The sequence below is a fragment of the Jaculus jaculus genome, chromosome 17 (assembly GCF_020740685.1).
Source record: "Jaculus jaculus isolate mJacJac1 chromosome 17, mJacJac1.mat.Y.cur, whole genome shotgun sequence".
NCBI classification, from domain to species: Eukaryota; Metazoa; Chordata; class Mammalia; order Rodentia; family Dipodidae; genus Jaculus; species Jaculus jaculus.
In genome coordinates, this window is record NC_059118.1 from 11,310,712 (window position 1) to 11,335,967 (window position 25,256).

The following is a 25,256-nucleotide window of genomic DNA, read 5'->3' on the forward strand; positions in this document are numbered from 1 at the left end:
GGGAAGGAGGGAGAGAGAGAGAGGCAGATAGAGAATAGGCATGCCGAGAACTCCAGACACATGCACCACTTTGTGCATCTAGCTTATATGGGTACTATGGAATCGAACCTTGGTCCTTAGGCTTTGTGCATGCATATGTGTGTGTGCATGTGTGGGTGCGTGTGTGTGTGTGTTTTGTGTATTCCACGCACCCTGTGCATGTGCATTCAGAGGTCAGGGAAGAACATAGGGAGTCATCTTCGTTCTCATCTGTGTTATTTCCTTGAGGTGGGTCTCACTGTACCTGCAGGGTGTGTGCCTGTGTGTGTGTGTGTGTGTGTGTGTGTGTGTTTTCCCGTCAGTCTAACTGACTAGTGAGCTGCAGTGATTCTCCCATCTTTGCTCCCCACAGAACTGGGGTTACAGGGTGTATACCCACACCTAGCTATTTACGTGGGTGCTGGGGATCAAACTCGGCTCCCACAGCCCGCTCAGGACTTCGTGCTTGAACTGCGCATGCTCTCACCTGCTCAGCCATCTTCCCAACCCAGGAGTGTTTTGAGACTAATTGCATGAACTGAAATTTTCAGTGAAATTTAAAAAAAAATCAGTTGTTCTGTGACAGGATAACCCCTCATGGCCTGCATTTCTTTTTTTCTTTTTTTTTTTATCAAATTTTTATTAACAACTTCCATGATTATAAAAAATATCCCATGGTAATACCCTCCCTCCTCACACTTTCCCCTTTGAAATTCCACTCTCCATCATATCCCCTCCCCATCTCAACCAGCCTCTCTTTTAATTTTGATGTCATGATTTTTTCCTCCTCCTATGATGGTCTTGTGTAGGTAGTGTCAGGCACTGTGAGGTCATGGATATCCAGGCCATTGTATGTCTGGAGGGAGCACGTTGTAAGGAGTCCTACCCTTCCTTTGGCTCTTACATTCTTTCCGCCACCTCTTCCGCAATGGACCCTGAGCCTTGGAAGGTGTGATCGAGATATTGTAGTGCTGAGAAATCCAGTCACTTCTTTCCAGCACCATGGTGCCTTCTGAGGCGTCCTAAGATCACTGCCATCTGAAAAGAGAAGATTCTTTTCCAAAAGTGAGAGTAACATTAATATAAGGGTATGAACATTAAGAGAAGTGCTTACTGGGCAGTTTGATAAGCATTGCATATACATTTATCCAGACATCAGCAGACGTTACACCCCTAGGGCTCATGACTACCCTGTTTTAAGTTTTCAGTATCAGGGATATATTCCCTCCCATGGAGCGGGCCTCCAGTCCAGTTAGAGGGCAGTTGGTTTCCACCATGATAGACGTGCCACTATTACACCCATTGGCTCATTTGGCCTGGCTGGCCAATTAAAAGGCTTGCAGTGTCCACTGTTGAGTATCTTCACTGGTGATTTCTCTTTCTCCTATTGAAGTGCATGCAGAATGGCTTCTTCCAGCTTTCTATCAGCTGGTCTACATGGAGGAGGTTATCAGCTCAGTTCCAGCAGGATTTCTCAGTAGCCTTGCAGCCCAAGTATGTGGAGTCTTCAGCAATAGGGTCTTACCATCTATTCCTGGTGGGAAGCCAAGGGCCTCAGCAATAGCCTGTAATGTTTCTGGGGTATCAGTGACCTCCCTCGCCAATAACTCACTGGAAGGTATCCCATCCCTGGCACTGAAAATTTCTAGTAACAATCTGTGGTTTCTGGGTGTTCCTTTGTCCAAAACAGTAGGTTTCCATATGACTTATTTATATTCTCTTAGATTTTGATTAGCCCTCCCCTCTACCTTTCCTTTACTCAATCTCTTCCCCTGACCTCACTTGGGCCTCTTCACCCCCATTAATCTGTTCTTTAAGCAGTTGAATGTGGGCATGGGAATTAGATGTTAGGGAAGCTGTCACTTCAAAAAAATAAAGTAGGATTTGAGTTTGTACCTTTGTACAGGTGGTGCACACTTGTAGCTCCTATTACTGGGGAGGCTGAGGCAAGAGTATTGTTTGAGCTTAGAATTCAAGGCCAGCGTGAGCAATGGAGCAAAACAGCCTGTCGAAAGAAAGGAAGGAAGAAAGGAAGGAAGGAAAAAGAGGAGGAGGAAAGGAATGGAAGGAAAGTGAAGGGGGGATGGGAAAGTAGGAGAAAGGACTGGGCTAGGCAAAGGAGGAAGGAAGAGAAAACCTTAGGTAGGATTTGATTTATATACAATACCTCAAAATATGCCCACATGACTTTTATTTTTCTTTTAATCTTTTAAAAGTATTTTATTTATTTATTTGATAAAGAGACAGACAGAATGGGCGCACCAGGGCTTCTAGCCACTGCAAACAAACTCCAGATGCATGTTCCACCATGTGCATCTGGCTTATGTGGGACCTAGAGAATCAAACCTGGGTCCTTAGGTTTTGCAGGCATGTGCCTTAACTGTTAAGCCATCTCTCCAGCCCCCATCTTTTTTTTTATTATTATTATTTATTTGAGAGCGACAGACACAGAGAGAAAGACAGATAGAGGGAGAGGGAGAGAATGGGTGCGCCAGGGCTTCCAGCCTCTGCAAATGAACTCCAGACGCGTGCGCCCCCTTGTGCATCTGGCTAACGTGGGACCTGGGGAACCGAGCCTCGAACCGGGGTCCTTAGGCTTCACAGGCAAGTGCTTAATCGCTAAGCCATCTCTCCAGCCCCCATCTTTTATTTTAATCTACTTATATATCTATCTGTCTACCTATTTTAAGGCAGGGTCTCACTCTAGTCTAAGCTGACCTGGAATTCACTGTGTAGTCTCAGGGTGGCCTTGAACTCACAGCGATCCTCCTACCTCTGCCTCCCAAGTGGTGGGATTAAAGACATGGTGGCTAAATTTAATAACTAATTGCATTTTTATTTATTTATTTGCAAGCAGACAAAGGGAGAGAACAAGCATGCCAAGGCCTCTTGCCAGTGCAAATGAATTCCAGATGCATGTGCCACTTTGTGCATCTGGTTTTTAGGTGGGTATTGGGGAATTGAATTCAGGCTTTGCAAACACGTGCCTTTAACCACTGAGCAGTTTTTCCAACCCCCATATGTCTTCATTACATTTATTTATTTATTTTTGAGTTAGGGTCTCACTCTAGCTGGGGCTGACCTGGAATTTACCATGTAGTTTCAGGGTGGCCTGGAACTCACTGCAGCGCTGGGATTAAAGACGTGCGCCACCACGGCCGGCCGGCACCTTTTATTTTTATCTCCCAGACTTGGGGTGTGGTGACAGGCACTAAGTCATATGAGGAGGGGAGTTTGCTGCCTGTGAGCTTTAACTCTGTGAACCTAGGTTTTCTCCCCCAGATTCACCTGCATACTGGTCATGACTTTGCTTGACCATGTGGTCTTTCTCCTTCCCATTCTTGTTTGGGGAGTTGACAGCTGTTAGTTAACCCCTCCCCCTCCACCAGGATCGTAAAGTGTTTGTGTGTTTCTTGGGCGGGAGCCAGTGGCTTCCTTCCCAGGCATTTTCGTGCGTAGGTACACCGCTGTGGTCTTCAAACCCAGTGCTGATGCCAGCTAAGGACAGGCTTCTGGTTTACGTGACTTAGGAACGTGTAACTCTGGAACACCGGGTGCGGTGCTCAGCTGGTCAAACAGCTGGCCCCCCTCTGTTCCCAGGGCAACACGGCTGTGTAAAGAATCTGGGGACCTGGAAGACGCTCGGGTCACATGCCAGCTCTTGCAAAGCTACGGAATGGAGAGAACTGAGTGGGAAGAGAGTCATGGGCACACAGTGTCTGCCCGCGTGCACACGCACGCTCGCTTGCTTGTGTGCGTGAGAGAGAACCGATCCCATTGTCGAGGGAGAAGAGACATCTACAGAAAGCCAGACACAGGAGCAGCTCGAGTCTATAGAAAAAATAGGATGTGCAGACAGGAGAATCCCATGAAGCTATCTCATGGGTCACCTAGCCTGGCATATGCAGTGGCAAACAATTAAGAGACCCTGCCTCAAACAAGGACCAACCCCTGAGGAGGTCTGACCTCCACGTGCACACCATGGCGTGCGCGTGTCTGCACTCCCACACATGGGAACACACACACAGATTAAAAATGAAAGTTAGAGGTCATTCTCAGCTATATAGTGACCTTGAGGCCCCAGCCTGTCTCCCAAATGAGGATATGGATAGAAACACATATATAAAGAGAGGAAAAAAAAACAGACATGATAGACAGATGACAAACTGATTAATAAATTGAAAGATAGATAGATAGAAGATAAACAGATGATTGATAGCTAGATGGACAGACAGGCATAGACCATGTCGGCATGTCTGGACTCTCAAATTTCCATGCATAATATCATCCTGTAGCTGTTTCTCCCCCAGTCCTTGCACATAAACAGTTCACTGTTATGCCTGAACCAGAGGCTGCATCTTCAAGCTTTCCTTGGAGCCCGAGAGCTTTGGTTCAAGGCCCAATTCCCACTCAGGCTTGCTCAGCAGATATGAGTGTCTGGTTTCTTTTGTGTGGCTTAAGTATACCTTAAAAGAGATGGCCAGGGCAGGAGGGATGGTTTAGCAGTTAAGGCGCTTGCCTGCAAAGCCAAAGGACCCAGGTTCGATTCCCCAGGACCCACGTTAGCCAGATGCACAAGTGGGCACATGCGTCTGGAGTTCATTTGCAGTGGCTGGAGGCCCTGGCACGCCCACTCTCTCTCTCCCCCTCTTTCTCTGTCAAATAAATAAATAAATAAATAAAAATATTTAAAAGAGAGAGAGAGAAATGGCCAGAGGCCTTATATTTGAGTAGACCCTGTGGGAGTTGACTGGGCAAGTTGCCAACTTAGCTTCTGTTTCTCCACCTTGGGAGCCTGGGTGAAGTTACTGATGCCAGCAGGTTGCTATGGTGACCTGTGATGAGGGTGCAAAGCCCTTATGGGATAGGGACCCAAGGAATGTTGCCTATTTCTCATCTTCCCTGTAGAAAGTGATACAAGGCCAATTCCTGCCTGTTACTGTGAGCCCTGTAAAATTCTGGTTTGAAGACACAGTAAGCAGTGAAAATGGGCATGCCAGGCTTCTTGCCACTGTAAATGAGTGAATTCCGGACATAGGCACCACTTTGTGCATCTGGCTTTACATGGATACTAGGAAATCAAACCCATGCCAACAGGCTTTGCAAGCAAGCATGTTTAACCACGGAGCTATCTCCCAACCCAGCTTTGGATATCATGAAGTGAACTTTAGATGAAATCTGGTAAGCTCTGACTTTGTTTTTCCACATGCTTAAAAATATTTTATTCATTTATTTGCAAGCAGAGAGATATGGGGGCAGGGGGAGTGAGTATGGACACACCAGAGCCTCTAGCCACTGCAAATGAACATCTGACTCCTTTTTCATAATATTTTATTTTTCTTTATTTATTTGAGAGAGGGAAGGAGGCAGAGAGAGAGAGAGAGAGAGAGACGGAGAGAGAGTATGGGCGCCAGGGCTTCCAGCCTCTGCAAACAAATTCCAGATGCATGCACCATCTTTGCATCTGGATAATGTGGGTACTGGGGAATCGAACCAATGTCCTTTGGTTTTGCAGGCAAGCGCCTTAACCACTAAGCCATCTCTCCAGCCCCAAGCTCTCTGACTTTGATATGTGACCTCTCATGTCTACAGCTACGCAGAGAGTACACTGAACATTACGTCCCCTCGGGACCCCTCCCTGCTGCATTGTGCATGTTTTACGGTTGTCACACTTGTCATTTCAACCAGGGGTTTGACTTATGGCTTAGAAGGACCACACGGCAGGGTGTCAGGGTCTGGTTGTCGAGTCATTTGTAATGCAAAACATTTTTCCAGTTCTAACAACCCACTTCCATCCCAAAGTGCTTTCAATGTGTCCCCTGAGAAAAAAATGTTCTCTAAGCCAGTTGTGGTGGTCCATGCCTGTAATCCCAGCGTTTAGGAGGTACAGACCAAAGGATTGCTGCAAGTTTGGGGCCAGCCTGGCATATATAGAGTGTTCCAGGACAGTTTGGGCTATACAGTGAGACTTCAAAGAAGACTTCAGACAGAAAAGAAAGAAAGAAAAAGGAAAGAAGGGAGGGAGGGAGGGAATAAAAAGTGAAGGAGAAGAAGGAAGGGAGGGAGTGTGTGAAAGAGAAAGAAAGGAGGAAAGGGAATGAGAAAAGAAAAAGAGGGAAGAGAGGAAGAGCCCCCCCCCCAAAAAAAATATATATATGGCGAGACTAAAGAAAGAATTAGATTTTAACACATTTTGTTTGTGTAGCCTTTAGGCTTCAGCACCTCCGTCTGGTGATAAGAATGTTTCTGTTCATATGACACAGGGAGAGGATCTCCCATAAGGGGGTTTTGTGTCCTTTTTTTTTTTTCCAAGGTAGGGTCTCGCTCTAGTCCAGGCTGACCTGGAATTAACTGTGTAGTCTCAGGTGGCCTCGAGGTCATGGTGATCCTCCTACCTCTGCCTCCCCAGTGCTGGGATTAAAGGCGTGCATGTGCCACTATGCCTGGCTGTTTTGTGTCCATTTTTCAGGAAGGAAAACTGAGATCAGATGCAAGAAGCATCTGCTGCCTTTTTAGTGCCTTTAACTCCAAACAATCTTTATGCCAAAGTGACATGCTCGGGGGTTGTCAAATCCTGCCATTCTGCCATCACTGTTTAGCTCCTTAAAAGAAATATTTTATTTATTTATTTGAGACATAAGGGAAGAGAGAGAGAGAGAATGGGCACACCAGGGCTTCTAGCCACTGCCTACAAACTCCAGACTCATGTGCCACCTTGTGCATCTGGCTTATGTAGGTCCTAGGGAATTGAACCTGTGTCCTTTGGCTTTACAGGCAAGCACCTTAACTGCTAAGCCATCTCTCCAGCCCTGTTTAGCTCCTTTGACAGCAGTGTTTTATTCCCATCTTAGTGGGAACACTGATCTATGACAATCCCAGTGGGGCACGACGGGCTTATTTAAATTGTGAAATAGACTAAATGGTACCTTAGGTATAAGTTACAGGAAAGGGGCTGGAGAGATGGGCACTTACCTGTGAAGCCTAAGGACCCATGTTTGACTTTCCAGATAAGCCAAACACATACCCGTGGGGCAAGCGTAAGGTCACACATGCCCACTAGGTGGCAGAAGCATCTAGAGTTTGATTGCAGTGACTGAGGCCCTGGTGCCACCAATTCTCTCTTCCTCAATCTCTGTCTCTCTCTCTCTCTAAAATTAAAATAAAAATAAAATAGAATTGCTGAGCATGGTGGCTCATGCTTTTAATCCCAACACTTGGGAAACAGGTAGAATTGTCGTGAGTTCGAGGCCACCCTGAGAATAGAGTGAATTCCAGGCCAGTCTGAGCTAGAGTGAGACTCCATCTCGAAAAACCAAAAATAAATAAATAAAATAATTAAATTAAATTAAAAAGTTGCAGGAAAGAAGGCAAGACCTTCCAGTAATAAAGAAGCATTTTTATTGGTTGGATTTAAAGTCCCACACAATCATCCTTTGTTCAAATAAAAGTCTTGTGTGGCTACTTTCACTTGCTCCGAGAGTAGGGAAGGGGACTTCTTTTGTAAAAAAAATATATAGCACCTAATAGAAAAGAAATGTCACAGTGGGAGTCTAAATTAACCAGTCTGTTTCGGTAAGCCTGGACTTCTGGGAATTTTTTTTTTTTACCCCAAATATGGCAGATCTCTAAGAGTTCATTTTTTCAGAAATCTGAGGGGAAGGTCACAAGCTGCCCAGGTTGAAAAGATTTTTAAAACAAAGTTCTGTTTGAGCTGTCTTCTCCTTTTAATAATCCCGAGCCTGAGCTTGGCTGTGCAGTGTAGAGGTGCTTGGTTTTTCCTCTGTAACGGCGCTATCCTTTCCCTATCTCACTGCCAATCGATGCACCAAAATAAGGCGTACCAGTGTGGCACCAGGCTCAGTCCTGAGTCACCTAATGCTCCTTCTTGACATTGAGTCATTCCAAAAGGCGTCCCAAGGAGTCAGTGGCTGCTGCGAAAGGCCAGATGATCACTTGAACACCTCCAGTAGATGGACTGTGGCTCTCCCAGGATCCCCAGTTAATGATCCCCCCCCCCCCCGGGTAAGGTTTTGCTCTAGACCAGGCTGACCTGGATGGAATTCACTATGTAGTCCCAGGCTGCCCTTGAACTCATAGCAATCCTCTTACCTCTTCCTCTTGAGTGCTGGGATTAAAGGCCTGGCTCCAGTTAGTGATTTTTTGTTGTTGTTGTTTATTTTTATTTATTTATTTGAGAGTGACCGATAGAGAAAGAGGCAGAGAAAGAGAGAAATAGAGAGAGAGAATGGGCGTGCTAGGGCCTCCAGCCACTGCAAATGAACTCCAGATGCATGTGCCCCCTTGTGCATCTGGCTAACGTGGGACCTGGGAAATCGAGCCTCGAACTGAGGTCCTTAGGCTTCACAGGCAAGCGCTTAACTGCTCAGCCATCTCTCCGGCCTTTCAGTTAGTGATTTTCTTTTAAAAAAAAAAATTTTTGTTTTAATTTATTTCAGAGACACAGGAGGAGAGATTGGGCACAACAGGGCCTCCAGCCACTGCAAACAAACTCCAGACACATGTGCCACCTTGTGCATCTGGCTTACATGGGTTCTGGGGAATCAAACCTGGGTCCTTTGGCTTTATAGGGAAGCGCCTTCTCCGCTAAGCCATCCTTCCAGCCCTTAACAGGACTTGTGATATGACCAGCTCAGGATAACTGGCTCGGAACCTTCCCTAGGGAATGCAGGCCGCTGCAACCAGGAAAAGTGTGAAGGTCTCCCTGGCCCTGGCCTCTGGGGGTGTCCGGGGTCATCTCCCGCTCCCTCCTCTGAATCCCTGCATGTCTCCACATGGCTGCGCCCCCTGGACCCCCTCTTTGACTACGCTGCGACACTGGCTTTAGGTTTGTTTCCCCTCACTGGTGACGCTGTGCATTCCCAAGAGAAGGGTTACATTGTGTGCGCTGTGTGCTTTGGTCTGGTGCGGGGCCTCTGGTTGTCCTGGTGTCGGTAACCTTAGTGACCTTCGCTCAGCAGCTGGAATGAGCAGATGGGAACTTCCCACAGATGTGCCGAGTGTGGCCACAATCCAAGAGAGCTGAAGTTGGCACAGGGACAAAGTTAGAAAGCAGTTATAGTCCCAAACAGAACTGCACGCGTCCTCTCGTGATTATCCATTCCCCACAGCTTTTTAAATTAGGTCTGATTAGTAGCAACTTGATGGCTCCTTTCTGGGAGGCTGGGAAACCTCTTAAAATGTTGAGGCGCCCCTAGATGTAAAAATGTCATTTGTTGGGCTGGAGAGATGACTCGGTGGATAAGAATGCTTGCCTTGGGCTGGAGAGATGGCTTAGTGGTTAAGCGCTTGCCTAAGGACCCCAGTTCAAGGTCCGATTCCCCAGGACCCACGTTAGCCAGATGCACAAGGGGGTGCATGTATCTGGAGTTGGTTTTCAGTGGCTGGAGGCCCTGGCGCACCCATTCTCTCTCTCTCTCTCTCTCTGTCTCTCTCAAATAAATAAATATAAGTATGCATGGTGCCGCACACCTTTAATCACAGCCCCCGAGAGACAGAGGTAGGAGAATCCCCGTGAGTTTGAGGCCAGCCTGAGACTCCACAGTGAATTCCAGGTCAGTCTGGTTTAGAGTGAGACCATGCCTGGGGGAAAGAAACACACACACACGCACACAGGCTGGCTCCCTAGAACCCTCTCTAGCTGTTGACCCCCTTGCCCAGCCTCTTCCCAGAGCTGCTAAGCTGGCAGGTCCAGGTCTGGGTGGAGCCCGCGCGTCTGTGTTTCTTACGGCTGGGCGATGCTGGGCCTCCGCTGCAGGGCCACACACTTGGAGAACCAGGCTAATTGCAAACCACCAGCCAAGTGCAGCCTGCGCCTGTTAGTAAACAGAGCTGTCTCAGAGCACAGGCGATCCCACTTGCTCACCGTATCTGGCTAATGCCATGTTACGGTGGCAAAATGAGGGCCTGGGACCAAGACCATATGGCCCACAAAGCCAAAGATATTTACTAAGTGAGGCCCATTACCAAAAAAGTGTGCCGACTTCTGCTGCGTAGCTCTCAGTCCCCTGGACCCAGCTTTCTTGCATTGCTAAATCTTTTTTGTGTATTTTTTTTTTGAGGGGGGAGGGGGTTCTGACATAGTGTCTCACTCTAGCTCAGGCTGACCTGGAATTCACTATGTAGTGTCAGGGTGACCTCGAACTCATGGCGATCCTCCTACCTCTGCCTCCCGAGTGCTGGGATTAAAGGCGTGCGCCACCACGCCCGGCTGTTTGGTTGGTCTTTTGAGGTAGGGTTTTTCCTCTAGCCCAGGCTAACCTGGAATTCACTATGTCGTCTCAGGATGGCCTTGAACTCTTGGCGATCCTCCTACCTCTGCCTCCAGAGTGCTGGGATTAAAGGCGTCTGCCACCACGCCCAGCCTTCTTTTTTTTTTTTTTTAATTTATTTTTCTGTGTGTTTGTTGTGGAGTGTGTGTGTGTGTGGCTCATGTGCGTATGCTATATGTGTGTGTATAAGTATGTGCAGAGGTACATGCCCTGTGCACAGGTGTGGAATGCCCTTCCGCAGCGTTACCCCGAGACAGGGTCTCACTCACTGTACCTGGGACAGCTGACTGGGGTTGAAGGAGCCACCTCCAGGGTTCGTCCCACACGGCACCGACAGCTTGGTCCTGGCCATGGATGGGAGACCTTCTTTCCTTCCCTGCCTTGGCCCTCTCAGAATGGCGGACAGCTCTCTAAGAGGACATGATCCGAGAGCCAGGCAGCCAGGGCCACACTGCGTCCGTTCTGTGACCTAGCCTCCACGGTCACAAGGCATCACTTCTGTTGCATTCTGTTCATCAGAGGCAGGCCATGGGGCAGCCAGCATTCGGGGGTTTCTAGATGTGTGTTAAGACCCACCCAGTATGCAGATTCCCACTTCATTGCCTTCTGGGAATATCGGGGTCCTGTGATAATACCTCAGTGCAGATCAGACTAAATCCCGAGAAAGAGCAAAGTCAGTCTCAAACGACCAGAAAAACCGAGTACAAGCTTCGTTCTGCTGCGGAGTACCCGAGGGACTCCACAGTGTTATTGAGGAAGAATCCAGGGGCCAAGGGAGACAGACATCTCATGGCATATATTTGAGAATAGAAAGAGGCTTGAAGAGGCGGGAGAAATGGCTTAGTGGTTAAGGCACTTGCCTGCAAAGCCAAAGGACCCAGGCTTAATTCCCCAGGACCCACGTTAGCCAGATACACAAGGGGGCACATGTGTCTACAGTTTGTTTGCAGTGGCTGGAAGCCATGGCGCACCCTCTCTCTCTCTCTCTCTCTCTCTCTCTCTCTCTCTCTCTCTTTTTCTCCCTCTTTCTCTGTCAAGTTGATAAATAAATAATTTAAAAATATTTTATTTATTTATTTATCTGAGAGACAGAGAGAGAGAATGGGCACTCCAGGGCCTCCAGCCACTGCAAACAAACTCCATACGTGTGTGCCCCCTTGTGCATCTATCTGGCTAGCATGGGTCCTGGGGTCCTTTGGCTTTGCAGGCAAATGCCTTAACCACTAAGCCATCCCCCCAACCCATAAATTATATATATATATATTTAAGAAATTTGAGCTGGGTGTGGTGGCACATGCCTTTAATCACAACACTCAGGAGGCAGAGGTAGGAGGATCGCCCTGAGTTCAAGGCCACCCTGAGACTACATAGTGAATTCCATGTCAGCCTGGGCTAGAGTGAGACCCTACCTCAAAAAAACAACAAAAAAGAGAGAGAGAGATTTGAAATTCTCCCACCCACCAAGTGATTTGACATGCCCTCCATCCCCAAGAACTTGCCCCTAAACTCCCATTTCCTTGTCTCTGCTTGGGAAAAGAGAGACACCCAAAGAGGCCAGGTTCCCTTTTGGCGAAAACACCAAGGCCTGAGACCTCGTGGCTACTCAGGCCCATGTTCTGCGCAGTTCTGGTGTCTCTTACCAAGCATGCTTCAGTAAAATCTCCATAGGAAATTTGCCCTGTAGGCCTTTGTATTACTTCACCCTTATCTCCTATCAGACGTGTTTCCAGACAGCATCTGGCACTAACGGGTGAGAATCAAGTTCATCCCTCCATGGTCCATCGCCTCCGCACCCGTGTGCTTTCCGTAGAGGAACATCTGGCTGGATGGCCAACTCCGGACCTCATGTTGAGCTGGGCTGGCCCTGGTCCTGCGTCGGCAATGTTGGGGTGCCCCCTGGTGGACAGAAAAGAAGGGGTTGGCATGCTTGCTCAACAGAACTTCCTCCTGGAAGGCAGTAGAGGTGGCTGGCTTGATGCTTGCCTTGGGGCTGGGGATATGGCTTGATAGGTAACATGCTCGCTGCGCAGGCGTCAGGATGTGCCTGGCATGGTGGCGCATGCCTAGAATCCTAGCCCCGGGGAGGCAGAAGCAGGCAGATCTTTGGGACTTGTTAGCTAGCTTGTCTGACCGAACCAGTTAAGTTCCAGGTTCTCTGAGAACCCCTTGTCTCGTAAGAATAAGGTGGAGAGGATGAGAAGATAGCTGCGTGGTTAAAGGCACTTGCTGTGCAAGCCTTCTGGAAGAATAGAGGTCAGATCCGTGCGACACTGGGCGCGCAGTGGCACACACATCCACGATCCCAGCATGTCCGCAGCAGTAGGGGAGGCAGAGTCGGGAGAATGTTGGCAAAACACAGGAACGTGACTTGCCCAGTTGCACAGTAGGAATTCAAAGTCTGAATTCTACCAAGCCAGGTGCCTGTGGGACGTACAGAAAGACATGAAAGGGCTGGGGAGATGGCATAGTGGTTATGATGCTTGCCTGCAAAGCCAAAAGACCTAGGTTCTGTTATGTCCAGTTCTCGGCGCCCCAGTGACCACCAAGGAGAACCAAACACGTATGCAAAGGCAAGGAGCCTTATTTCGGGCTGAAGCTCGGATTCTTGACTTCACCAAGGCAGTGGATCCGTACAAGAGCCCTGAGGGGCAGGGAGGGCAGGTTTTTTATAGGGATTTGAACAAAGAAGTAGGGGAATGGTTACATGATTGGTAGATTTAAGTAGTAACTGCACTTGTATTTTTCTTAGGATATTGCTTAGGATATTGGGGGGCAGAATTGGTGGGCAGGGGGCTAGGGGAATTTCAACCAGATTAGGTAACCTTTGTTGTGATTGGCTAAGTGTGTTTTGAGGAACTTAAGCAACTTATCTTATGACTGTAGAAATGTATGGCATAGGTAGTTTGTGATCTTTTTTCAGTAACTGTTAAATTCTTACTTAAACCTTGCTGGGAAACAGAAACTTAGGCCTACTGGTGACTCTGAAGCCTGTCATGGAGTCCCTCTGGTTCCTGAGCCCTTCAGTTTGATTCCCCAGGACCCACGTAAAGCCAGATGCACAAAAATGGCACATGTACCTGGAGTTCTTTTGCAGTGTCTAGAGGCCCTGCTGCGCCCATTCTGTCTGACTGTCTGTCTGTCTTCTATCTCTGCTTGCAAATAAATAAATAAAAATTTAAATGTATAGGGCTGGAGAAATTGCTTAGCGGTTACGGTGCTTGCCTACAAAGCCAAAGGACCTAGGTTCAATTCCCCAGGACCCATGTGAGCCAGATGCACGTGGTGACGCATGTGTCTGGTGTTCGTTTGCAGTGGCTTGAGGCCCTAGAATTCACATTCTCTATCTGCCTCTCTCTCTTTCTCTCTTTCCCTCTCTCTCTCAATAAATAAATAAATAAAATATATTTAAAAAATTTAAATGTATGTATATATATATATATATATATATATATATATATATATATATATATATATTTTAAGACATGGTAACAATAACCTTGAGGTGGCCCTTGTGGCGTTCAAGGGGTTCACACCAGGAGGACAGCTTGCCCAGCGTGACACGGCATTGGCATTACTGCTCGATGGAGAACCCTGGGGTTCAGTCTATAATATCCAGGAGCTGGGATGCATCTACCGCAATGGAAGGCAAACTCAGGAGAACCCCAAAGCTTATGGGCTAGTGTGATGTCCGTGGCGGCAAAACAGCAGAGGGACCCTGCCTCGAGGTAGAAGGCGAGGACCAAGGCTGAGGCTGTCCTCTGACATCCACATGTCGGCCCTGTGGCATGCACACATACACAGTGAATTCCAGGTCAGCCTACCTCGGAAAACAAGAAACAAACAAAATAAATAAAGGGTGTTTCTTAAACACATACCACACACCCACATGAGACAGGAAATGAGCAACTTTTTGGCTTGTTTGTTTTGTTTTTCAAGGTAGGGTCTCACTCTGGCCCAGGCTGACCTGAAATTCCCTACATAGTCTCAGGGTGGCCTCGAACTCCCGGCAATCCTGCCTCTGCCTCCCAAGTGCTGAGATTAAAGGTGTGTGCCATGAACACCCGGTTCTCTGGCTAACATTTTTATAGAGTGATTTTCATCAGTATTGGTTATGATGGGAGATAAAAGGTTGCCTGTAGACATTTTTCAATCACCTAGGAAGATCATATGGAGTAGAATAACTGAGGCATTCTTTTTACTAGGTTTCTTTTTTTTTTTTTTTTTTTTGAAGTAGGGTTTCACTCTAGCCCAGGCTGACCTGGAATTCACTATGGAGTCTCAGGGTGGCCTTGAACTCACGGTGATCCTCCTACCTCTGCCTCCCGAGTGCTGGGATCAAAGGCGTGCACCACCATGCCTGGCTGTTTGTTTGTTTTTAATTATTTATTTATTTATTAGAGAGAGAGAGAGAGACAGAAAGAGGCAGAGAGAAAGAGAGAATGGGCGCGCCAGGGCCTCCGGCCACTGCAAACGAACTCCAGATGTGTGCGCCCCCTTGTGCATCTGGCTAATGTGGGTCCTGGGGAATCGAGCCTCAAACCGGGGTCCTTAGGCTCACAGGCAAGCGCTTAACCGCTAAGCCATCTCTCCAGCCCTTGTTTTTTTTAATATATATATGTTTTTTATTTGAGAGAGAGAGAGAGGAAGAAACAGATAGAGAGAAAGAGAATAGGTGCACCAGGGCCTCCAGCCACTGCAAATGAATTCCAGATGCCTGCACCACCTTGTGCCTCTGGCTTATGTGGGCCCTGGAGATTCCAACCAAGGTCCTTTGGTTTTGCAGGCAAGTGCCTTAACCATTAAGCCATCTCTCCAGCCCGTTTTTACTATGTTTCTGATGAGGTCATGGACCAAGCATCCATTCTTTGAGAGGTAATCTCTGTTAACCGTAGTGTCCAAGTGTGTCAGGGATGACAACGGATCTAGATTCTTATCACTGAAAAGCGCTCCTTGCATTGGCAGTCAAGAGCTGTCAGCTGAGCCTGCGTGGCTTGTGCTGGGAACCTAAGCCCTTGCGCCCACCTTCATTTTCATGCGGCACACTGGTCATGTTCCATGGCTCTCGGCTCTTGGCTGCGTGACTCTTTCAGTTTGAATGAAAATTTCAAACTGTTGTTCTGGACACTACTGTGCCTGGTTACGTCTGTCACCAGTCTTCCTGACCCAGGGGAATGTCCAGCGGAGGCGTTATAGATTACCTGTCAGTTTGGATGAATTCAAACTCAAAAACCCCCTTAGCACAAGACTTGGTCAGTACATCCTGGAGTGACGTCCACTTGGTGCATCTTTGCTCTCAGTAAATTCCACTGCCACAGTTGAGGCACAAAGACACAGCCCCAGGAGCTGGGGAGAAGGCTCGGGAGGCAAAGGGGCTGCTGCAAAAGCATAAGGACCTGAGTTCAGATCCCCAGCACCCATGTAAAAGCCAGCTATGGGGCTGGAGGGATGGCTTAGCAGTTAAGACGCTTGCCTGAAAAGCCAAAGGACTCAAGTTTAATTCCCCAGGACCCACATTAGCCAGATGCACAAGGGGACACGCTCATCTAGAGTTCGTTTGCAGTGGCTGGAGACCCTGTCATGCCCATTCTCTCCCTCTCCCTCTCTCTGACTTAAATAAATAATTTTTTTAAAGCCAGATATGGCGGTGTGTGCCTGTTATCCCCATGCTGGGGCGACAGACACCACAGAGTTCCCTGGGGTTAGCCAAGTCTGTGAATTCTGGGCTCGTTGCAAGACCCTGTCTCAAATAAGATGGAGGGAGACTGGGGGTGACACCCAGCATTGATCTCTGGCTCCCATGTGCATGCACACACGTATCACATACACGTAAACAAAACCCCACACATAACAGGCTGGAGAGCTGGGACCATCTGGCTTTCAAATCAAGCGCCTTAACTGAGCCATCGCTCCAGCCCAGAGATGAGAGGGTGTCGTGAGACACGCGGATACGAGCGGCAGAGTCAGAGCGCCTCTGCCTCTCGGAATGTGGTGCAGACATAGACGACAGCACAGAAATAAACAGCGCGGTGTGCTCACGCATCCCTGCCGCCCACGGCCCGTGGGAGCAGAGACTGGGGAGTCCCCGGGGTTCGCCGGTCAGCCAGTCTGTCTGAAATGACAGTTCCAGGTTCAAAAACTCCGACTCAAGGAAACAAGCAGATAATAAGCGACAGAGGAAGACACCGGCCTGATGGCTGCCCGTGGCTTAGGAATTGTATTTACTTTTCTTTAAAAAAAGAAATTAAGAAAGGAAGGGAGGAGGGTACTTAATAGGTTGATATTGTATATATGTAAGTACAATGATTGCGATGGGGGGAATATGATGGAGAATGGAATTTCACAGGGGAAAGTGGGGGGGAGGGGAGGGAATTACCATGGGATTTTTTTTATAATCATGGAAAATGCTAATAAAAATTAAAAAAAAATTAAGACATGATGGTGCATGTGTCTGGAGTCTGTTTGCAATGGCTACAGGCCCTGGTGCGCCCCATTTTCTCTCTCTCTCTCTCTTTCTTCTCAATTTTTATTAACATTTTCCATGATTATAAAAAATATCCCATAGTAATTCCCTCCCTCCCCCATCTCTCTCTTTCCAATACATAAATAAAAATAAAATACATCTAAAATATTAAATGGACAAACTGGAATTTCCATGTTCTCTTGGGAGGAAAGAGAGGAGGAGAAGATCTGATGGACGCAGCTGGCCGGGGTCACCGCAGGGTGTCCTCAAGGCACCGCCGTCCTGCTCAGAACCCTCTTCTTTAAAGTATTTTTATTTATTTATTTGAGAAAGGGGGGAGAGAGAGAGAGAAAATGGGCATGTCAGGGCCTCCAGCCGCTGCAAACAAACTCCAGATGCATGCTCCACCTTGTGCGTCTGGCTTACTTGGGTCCTGGGGAATCGAACATGGATCCTTTAGCTTTGCAGGCAAGTGCCTTAACCACTAAGCCATCTCTCCAGCCCTCAGAACCCCTCTTCTGCTGGATGTGTTATCTCCCTTCCTGCATGGAGGCAGTGAATTTACATGTGTGTGTGTGTGTGTGTGTGTGAAAGTGTGATGGACTTCGCCTAACCACGTTTTTCTCCGTCCTCACTCTCTCCTTCATTTCTTCACCCCCGCACGCCTGCCTCGTCACAGGTCTTGGGACTGCTGGTCTGGACGCTGATCGCCGGAACTGAGTACTTCCGGGTCCCCGCCTTTGGCTGGGTCATGTTCGTGGCTGTCTTTTACTGGGTCCTCACCGTGTTCTTCCTCATCGTCTACATCACCATGACCTACACTAGGATCCCCCAGGTGCCCTGGACCACAGTGGTAAGGACACCCCAGGGGCTGCTCCTGTGTCGTGCTGTGAGGTGGGACAGCAGGCATCTTCGGGTTAACGCAGGGTCACCTCTTTGCTTGCACAGGGTGGCCCAAGCCCAGATAACCATGGTCACATGACCTAGATGACCCCCCCCATGTGTTCACACCTGAGTGTGAAACTGGACATGTCACAAGCGTCTGCATAGCAAGTAGACAAAGGGCACGCCAGTTCTTCACATCAGGTGACTGAGCCAAGAAATGCCGGGGTCCAGGGCTGGGGAACTGGCTCACTGGGTAACGACACTTGTCACACAAACATGAGGGCCTGACTCACCCGAGTTCCACTCACCAGCACCCACATAAGTAGCTGGGACATGACCATGCACACACAGAACCCCGGTCCTGTTGGGATCAGAGACCAAAGAATCACTGGGGCTCCCTGGTCAGCCAGTCAGGCAGAAAATGACAGCTGCAGATGAGATCTGTCTCAAGGAAACAGTGGTCGAGGAGAACACTTGACGCTCTCCTCTGGCCTCTATCTCATGAGCACAAGGGGCGCACACACACAATACACACACGCACTTGTGCACACACACCCCTCCCCCGAAATCTGGCTTCTCTCAGGTAGCTGCTTGTTTTATAAGCCCTCCAAAAACAGTGTCCCCTGGAAACAGGTATGTCTAGACACCAACAATTCTAGATTTTGTTTCCTTCAAACTTTTCTCGTCCTCACAATCACAGCTCTTAATGTTAGGTGTGCTGTATGTGATTGGTGAAGATGGAACTCGAAAGAGACTATAAATACGAACCGAACAGCCACGCGCTGGAGAGATGGCTGAGCGATTAAGCTCTTGCCTGTGAAGCCTGAGGACCCCGGTTTGAGGCTCGATTCCCCAGGACCCACCTAAGCCAGATGCACGAGGTGGCACATGCATCTGGAGTTCGTTTGCAGTGGCTAGAAGCCCTGGCGTGTCCATTCTCTCTCTCTGTCTGCCTCTTTGTCTGTTTGTCTGCTGCTCTCAAATAAATAAAACTTTAAAAAATAATTAGGGAAAAAATTCAAAAGTATTATTCTAGTATGGTGGTGGTTCACAGCTGTAATACCAGTAGTCAGAAGGCTGTGACAAGAGGGTTGTCTTGTCTGTGAGCCTAGCCTGGGGCCATATAATGTAGCCAGGGCTACATCGAGACCCTACCTTAAAAAAAAGTTTTTTTTTAAACCTTGAAAGTGCTGTGTTTAGTTAGGTATAAACAGCCAACTTGACACATAAGTCTGAATTAGTGCTATTTTAAAAATATTTTGGGCTGGAGAGATGGCTTAGCGGTTAAGCGCTTGCCTGTGAAGCCTAAGGACCCCAGTTCGAGGCTCGGTTCCCCAGGTCCCACGTTAGCCAGATGCACAAGGGGGCGCACGCGTCTGGAGTTCATTTGCAGAGGCTGGAAGCCCTGGTGTGCCCATTCTCTCTCTCTCCCTTTATCTGTCTTTCTCTCTGTGTCTGTTGCTCTCAAATAAATAAATAAATAAATAAAAATATATATTTTTATTAAGCCACGCATGGTGGTACACACCTTTAAGTCCAACACTCAGGAGACAGAGGTAAGAGGATCGCTGTGAGTGTGAGGCCACCTGAGAGAGACTACGGAGTGAATTCCAGATCAGCCTGGGCTAGAGCAAGATCCTACCTCAAAAAAATATTTTCTTGATTTATTAGAGAGAAAGAGAGAGAGAATGAGTATGCCAGGGCCTCTAGCCACTGCAAACAGACTTCAGATGAATGTGCCACCATGTGCATCTGGCTTATGTGGTTACTGGGGAATCGAACCTGGGTCCTTAAGCAGGTAAGCGCCTTAACCACTAAGCCATCTTTCCAGCCTTGAATCAGTGTTTTGCATTTACTATGCATATACACTACCCTTGATTTCATTAGACATTTTTTCTTATTACATTTTATAGTTTTAGAAATTAGTTATTTACTTATGTGTGAGAGAGAATGGGTGTGCCAGGACCTCCAGTCACTGCAAACGAACTCCAGACGCATGCACTACTTTGTGCATCTGCCTTTACATGGGTACTGGGGAAATGAATCTGGGTTGTTAGGCTTTGCAGGCAACAGCCTTAACCATTGAGCTATCCCTCCAGCCCTTCATGAAACTTTTTTTTTTTTTTTTGGTTTTTCGAGGTAGGGTCTCACTCTGGTCCAGGCTGACCTGGAATTAACTCTGTCATCTCAGGGTGGCCTTGAACTCATGGCAATCCTCCTACCTCTGCCTCCCGAGTGCTGGGATTAAAGGCGTGCGCCACCACGCCCGGCTCGAAACTTTTTTTTTATTCAAGGTAGTGTCTCAGTCTAGCTCAGGCTGACCTGGAATTCACTATGGAGTCTTAGGGTGGCTTTGAACTCATGGCAATCCTCCTACCTCCACCTCCCAAGTGCTGGGATTAAAGGCGTGCGCCACCACGCCCAGTTCCTTCATGAACCTTTTTAAAAACACTCTGCCTGCTAGTGAATGGGTCACCCCTGAGGGTGGTGACTTGTCTCATGTTCTCACCTGGATTCTTGGAAGGTGGTGCAGGCTACATGGCTCAGTCAGTTTTTCCAAACCTTCCTCAGAAATTGGCATTTGGCCGGGTATGGTGGCACACGCCTTTAATCCCAGTACTTGGGAGGCAGAGGTAGAAGGATCGCCATGAGTTCAAGGCCAACCTGAGACTACATAGTGAATTCCAGGTCAGCCTGAGCTAGAGTGAGACCCTACCTCATGGGAAAAAAAAAGTGAAAGAAATTGGCATTTGGTTCCAGCCCATAGGAACCCTTTGGGTCAATAAATGTACCTTCTTTCGCTGTAAAGGGACTCGGCACCCTTAGCACTGGGGCCTCTTAAATTGCAGTCCCCAGTCTCACAGGGTGGAGGCAGAACAAAGAGTGGCCAGCTATTGAAGTTTTTTTCTGTATGGGCCTTTATTTGAGAATAGAGTGCTTTTATAGTGAGCCAGGATGGAATTTCAGGAGAGTGGCCTCCCTTTCATGCGCTCCCAAAAAGAGCAGCTAGCTGCCTTTGGCAAGATGCTGAGCTCTCCCTGTAGCTTGCTCCACACTATGGCTGGGGGTCTGCAGAGCGGCCAGGAGCTCGAGGGTCTTCCCGCCCGGACCGTCCCTCAGTCAGGGTCACGCCTCAGCACCAGCAGGATGGCATGATACTTTGAGGCCCGTCGGTGCCCTCTTTTTTTGTTGTTGTTTATTTTTATTTGTTCACTTGAGAGTGACAGAGAAAGAGGCAGATAGAGAGAGGGAGAGAGAATAGGCACCCCAGGGCCTCCAGCCACTTCAAATGAACTCCAGAAACGTGCGCCCCCTTGTGCATCTGGCTAATGTGGGTCCTGGGGAATCGAGCCTCGAACAGGGGTTTTTAGGGTTCACAGGCAAGCGCTTAACTGCTAAGCCATCTCTCCAGCCCCAGTGCCCTCTTTTGTACTCATCTTGGGGGCTGTTTTCTTTCTTTCTTTTTGAGTCTTTTTATTTTATTTTATTTTTGAGGTAGGGTCTCACTCTAGCCCAGGCTAACCTGGAATTCAGCCTGTATTCTCAGGGTGGCCTTGAACCCACAGTGCTCCTCCTACCTCTGCCTCCTAAGTGCTGGCATTAAAGGTGTGCACCTGGCTCCATTAGGTTCTTTTGTTTCCCCTCGCTGTCTGCTTTCTACTGAACTTTCCAAGTAGCCCCTCTTCTGTTTTGTTTCTTTGTTTTTTGTTTTTTGTTTTTGTTTTTGTTTTTTTGAGGTAGGGTCTCACTCTGGCTCAGGCTGACCGGGAATTCACTATGTAGTCTCAGGGTGGCCTTGAACTCACGGCGATCCTCCTACCTCTGCCTCCCAAGTGCTGGGATTAAAGCGTGCGCCACCACGCCCGGCTTCCCTCTTCTGTTTTGAGGTCCTTTTTCCCTCCATCGTCCACGATGACATGTTTATGGGCCGAATAATGCGCAGGCCTTGTTCAGGGAATGGCAGGTACTATGAAGCCATGAACGCAAATAAATAAATAAATACCAATAAAATATTTAAAAGAAGCCGGGCGTGGTGGCACAGGCCTTTAATCCCAGCACTCGGGAGGCAGAGGTAAGAGGATCGCCATGAGTTTGAGGCCGGCCTGAGACTCCATAGTGAATTCCAGGTCAGCCTGAGCCAGAGTGAGACCCAACCTTGGGAAAAAAAAAAAAAGCAAACAAACCAAAAAAATGGGAAAACAAAAACAAAAGGCTGTGAGGACAGACAGAGGAGCTCATATCACTTTCTTTTCCCTGGGAATCTCAGCCCATGAGAATTCCTCCCAACTCCAGGATAGATGTGTGGGAGGGTCACAGCTGGGGTGAGGTAGACGGCGCTGGGTTATCTTCTCCTGCCCCCCGTCCTCCCCTCCTTACCTCCCCCCCCCCCCGCATTACCACAGTGAGGTTTGGGCGGGATGGGGACCAAGAGCCAGCTGAGAAAGAGTCCTGGCTGAAGGAACATTATGATGTCTAGGGACCTTTCAGGACAGAGTGGCACTGGGCGCCTGAGCTGCGGTGGCATGCTGTCCTCTTTGCTAGCAGCTGCCCCCTCGTGGCCTCCCCTAGCTGCCCACTTGGGTCCTCACACACCTGAGTGCAGGTCTGGTCTCTTGGGTGAGGTCCTTGGGATCCCACATTTGAGTCTTTCTGGGCTCTTGACAGTCACGGTCACATGAAACTCTTCAGTCAGCGGCATCCAGCCAAGTTTGTCCTCCCTCCCTCCCTCCCTCTCTCTCTCTCTTTCTTTCTTTCTTTCTTACTTATTGTTTTGTTTTGTTTTTCGAGGTAGGGTCTCACTCTAGCCCAGGCTGACCTGGAATTCACTATGTAGTCTCAGGGTGGCCTTGAACTCACGGCCATCCTGCTACCTCTGCCTCCCAAGTGCTGGGATTAAAGGTGTGCACCACCATGCCCGGCAAGTTCTTTCTTTAAAATTTTTTTTTTAAATTTATTTGCAAGCAGAGAGAGATAGAGAGAAGAGAGACAGAGAGAATGGACGCACCAGGGCCTCCAACCAGTGTAGATGAACTCCAGATGTATGCGCCACTTTGCGCGTCTGGTTTTACACGGGTCCTGGGGAATCAAACTTGGGTTGTGAGCCTTTGCAGGCAAGTGCCTTCCCTGCTAAGCCATCTCTCCAGCCCTCCCTCCAGCTGACTTCTTCATTTATGAATTTAAAGAATGAAATCCCTACACATTGTAGAGGGTGAAGTTTAGAAAATGTTTATTATATAGAGGGAAAGAATACAGGACTCTGGCCCAAGAGGAGGCAGGAACAGGGTTTCTGGAAATGGGAAAGTCCACCTAGAGACCCGGGTTGGGGTCTTTCATGGCCTGGACAGAGGCTGAACTAAGCCCTGGTGCTGGGTAAGGGACAGTCTTCCCAGGATCTTAATGTCCAGGAATGGTGATTATCTCTTCCTGGAAAGGGGAAGTCCTTTCGGGAATAAAATAAGGAAAGGCCCTTCTGTCATCTCTGCTGTTCAGCAGAGTGGAATGACTTCTTGAGTGAGGAGGAGATGAGGATGGTCCAAATTTTTCCCCTACAGGCTCCAAGACACCCCTTATTTTGGCTTTGGGGGGGAGGTGCATGACCCCCAACCGGGCTCACTTTCTTTGCTCCCGCTGCCCCTCTCCCTCACAGGGCCTGTGTTTCAACAGCAGTGCCTTCCTCTTGTACCTCTCGGCTGCCATCGTGGATGCGTCTTCCGTCGCCCCAGAGAAGGACAGTCACAACTTTAACAGCTGGGCAGCCTCCTCGGTGAGTGAGTCTCCCTGTCTGTTCCCCCGAGGTGGTCCTCCTTCCTCTCCCTCGCCAAGGCCTGCCTGGCATCAGAAGCACAACGTGCCACTCTGACAGTGAAACAGTTGTCTGATTGATGGTGTGCCACGTGAGACTGCTTGGGTTACAGTCACAGGGCCAGAGTGAGGCAGGAATGTGAGAGAATTGGAGCTGGTTGGTACAGTCCCCTGGCCTGCAGCCCTTCTGATTAGGTTAGGGGTGGCTGTAGATAGAAAGCTCCGTATGCTCACGGTTGGACTTTTAGAAAGTGGGAAGGCAGGCTGGAGAGATGGCTTCGCAGTTAAGGCGCTTGCCTGTGAAGCCTCAGGACCCATGTTTGACTCTCCAGATCCCACCTTAGCCAGATGCACAAAGGTGAGGCAAGCGCAAGGCCGCACAGGCCCACTAGGTGGCGCAAGCGTCTGGAGTTCGATTTCAGTGGCTGAGGCCCTAGCGTGCCAATTCTCTCTCTCCTCTCTCTGTCTCTCACTCTCTCTAAAAATAAAAGTAAACTAATTAATTAATTTTAAAAATTGTATAGCAAACATGAGGATATGTATATATGTAAATGACATATATGTATATATATTTTTTTGTTTTTTGTTTTTTGGGGTTTTTTTTTGAGGTAGCATCTCAATGTGGCTCAGGCTGACTTGGAATTCACTATGTAGTCTCAGGGTGGCCTCGAACTCATGGTGATCCTCCTGCTTCTGCCTCCTGAGTGCTGGATAAGCTGTCTTCCCTGGAATTCACTATGTAGTCTCAGGGTGGCCTCGAACTCATGGTGATCCTCCTACCTCTGCCTCCTGAGTGCTGGGATTAAAGGCATGCGCCACCACGCCCAGCTACTCAACATATTTTCTGTCCCACTTTGCTTCCTGCAGTTTTTTGCTTTCCTGGTAACCATCTGCTACGCCGGCAACACGTACTTCAGTTTCATAGCATGGAGATCCAGTACTGCACAATGACCTGCAACTGAGACCATTGAAAGGAATGCTCAGAAGACTCTCACTGTTAAAAACAAAAACAAAAGCAAAAAAAAAAAAAAAAAAACAGCTGTAGGTTTAATGTATATTTCCACAGAATTGTATTTAACTCATGTTTTTATATCGTAGTGAAATTTGCTCATAGCGGTTTATTACAGTTTAAGCTGGATACTTGAAAAGTGTTGGGTCTTATTAAAAAAAAAGGACCTTGACGTCTTCATAGATTATATTTTCTTACACAATGTATAAATAAATTGCTAATATTAAGGACGTGTCCAGTGTGTAAAGCTAACTGTTAAGATGCCGGATCCTTTGGCGATTAAATGTTTCAGAATTCTAGCTCCTGTCGTGTCTGAGTGGGGAAGGGACGGCCAGAGCCTGGGCGCTGGGGGGACAGTGTCCCGCTCACGGGGTTGCCGCAGGCCATATTGTCGGGAGACGCTTATCCTCGGTCACCAGGGCGTGTGGCAGGAAGGGATTCGTCTCCTCAGGTGTGGGGACCTTAATGCCCATGACTCATGTCCCAGTGTGGCCCAGAAAGCACTGAATGAGACCTCCTTACTACTATTCCAGAAACAGGCCTTGGCAGATTTCGTGTGTGTGTGTGTGTGTGTGTGTGTGTGTGTGTGTGTGTGTGCGTGAATGTGTTTTCTTTCTCTTCCCTTTATGGAGCCTTGATTACAATTACTTTTTAAAAAGTTAAACACACACACACAAATCCACAGAATAGAAGGAAGGCATAGGGCTGGAGAGATGGCTTAGCGGTTAAGCGCTTGCCTGTGAAGCCTAAGGACCCCGGTTCGACGCTCAGTTCCCCAGGTCCCACGTTAGCC

The 25,256-nt window shown here is 48.2% G+C and overlaps 1 protein-coding gene across 1 annotated transcript in view; it reads left to right on the forward strand.

Moving 5' to 3' along the window:
* Nucleotides 1-24,762, forward strand: part of Cmtm8 (CKLF like MARVEL transmembrane domain containing 8) — a 69,464-nt gene extending 44,702 nt beyond the window's left edge. The window contains exons 2-4 of the mRNA XM_045136793.1: nt 17,447-17,620; nt 23,300-23,416; nt 24,322-24,762. Of these exons, the coding sequence (XP_044992728.1) occupies nt 17,447-17,620; nt 23,300-23,416; nt 24,322-24,405 (375 nt within the window). The 3' untranslated portion in view covers nt 24,406-24,762. The remainder of the gene's footprint in view (nt 1-17,446; nt 17,621-23,299; nt 23,417-24,321) is intronic.
* The last annotated feature ends 494 nt before the right edge of the window (nt 24,763-25,256 follow it).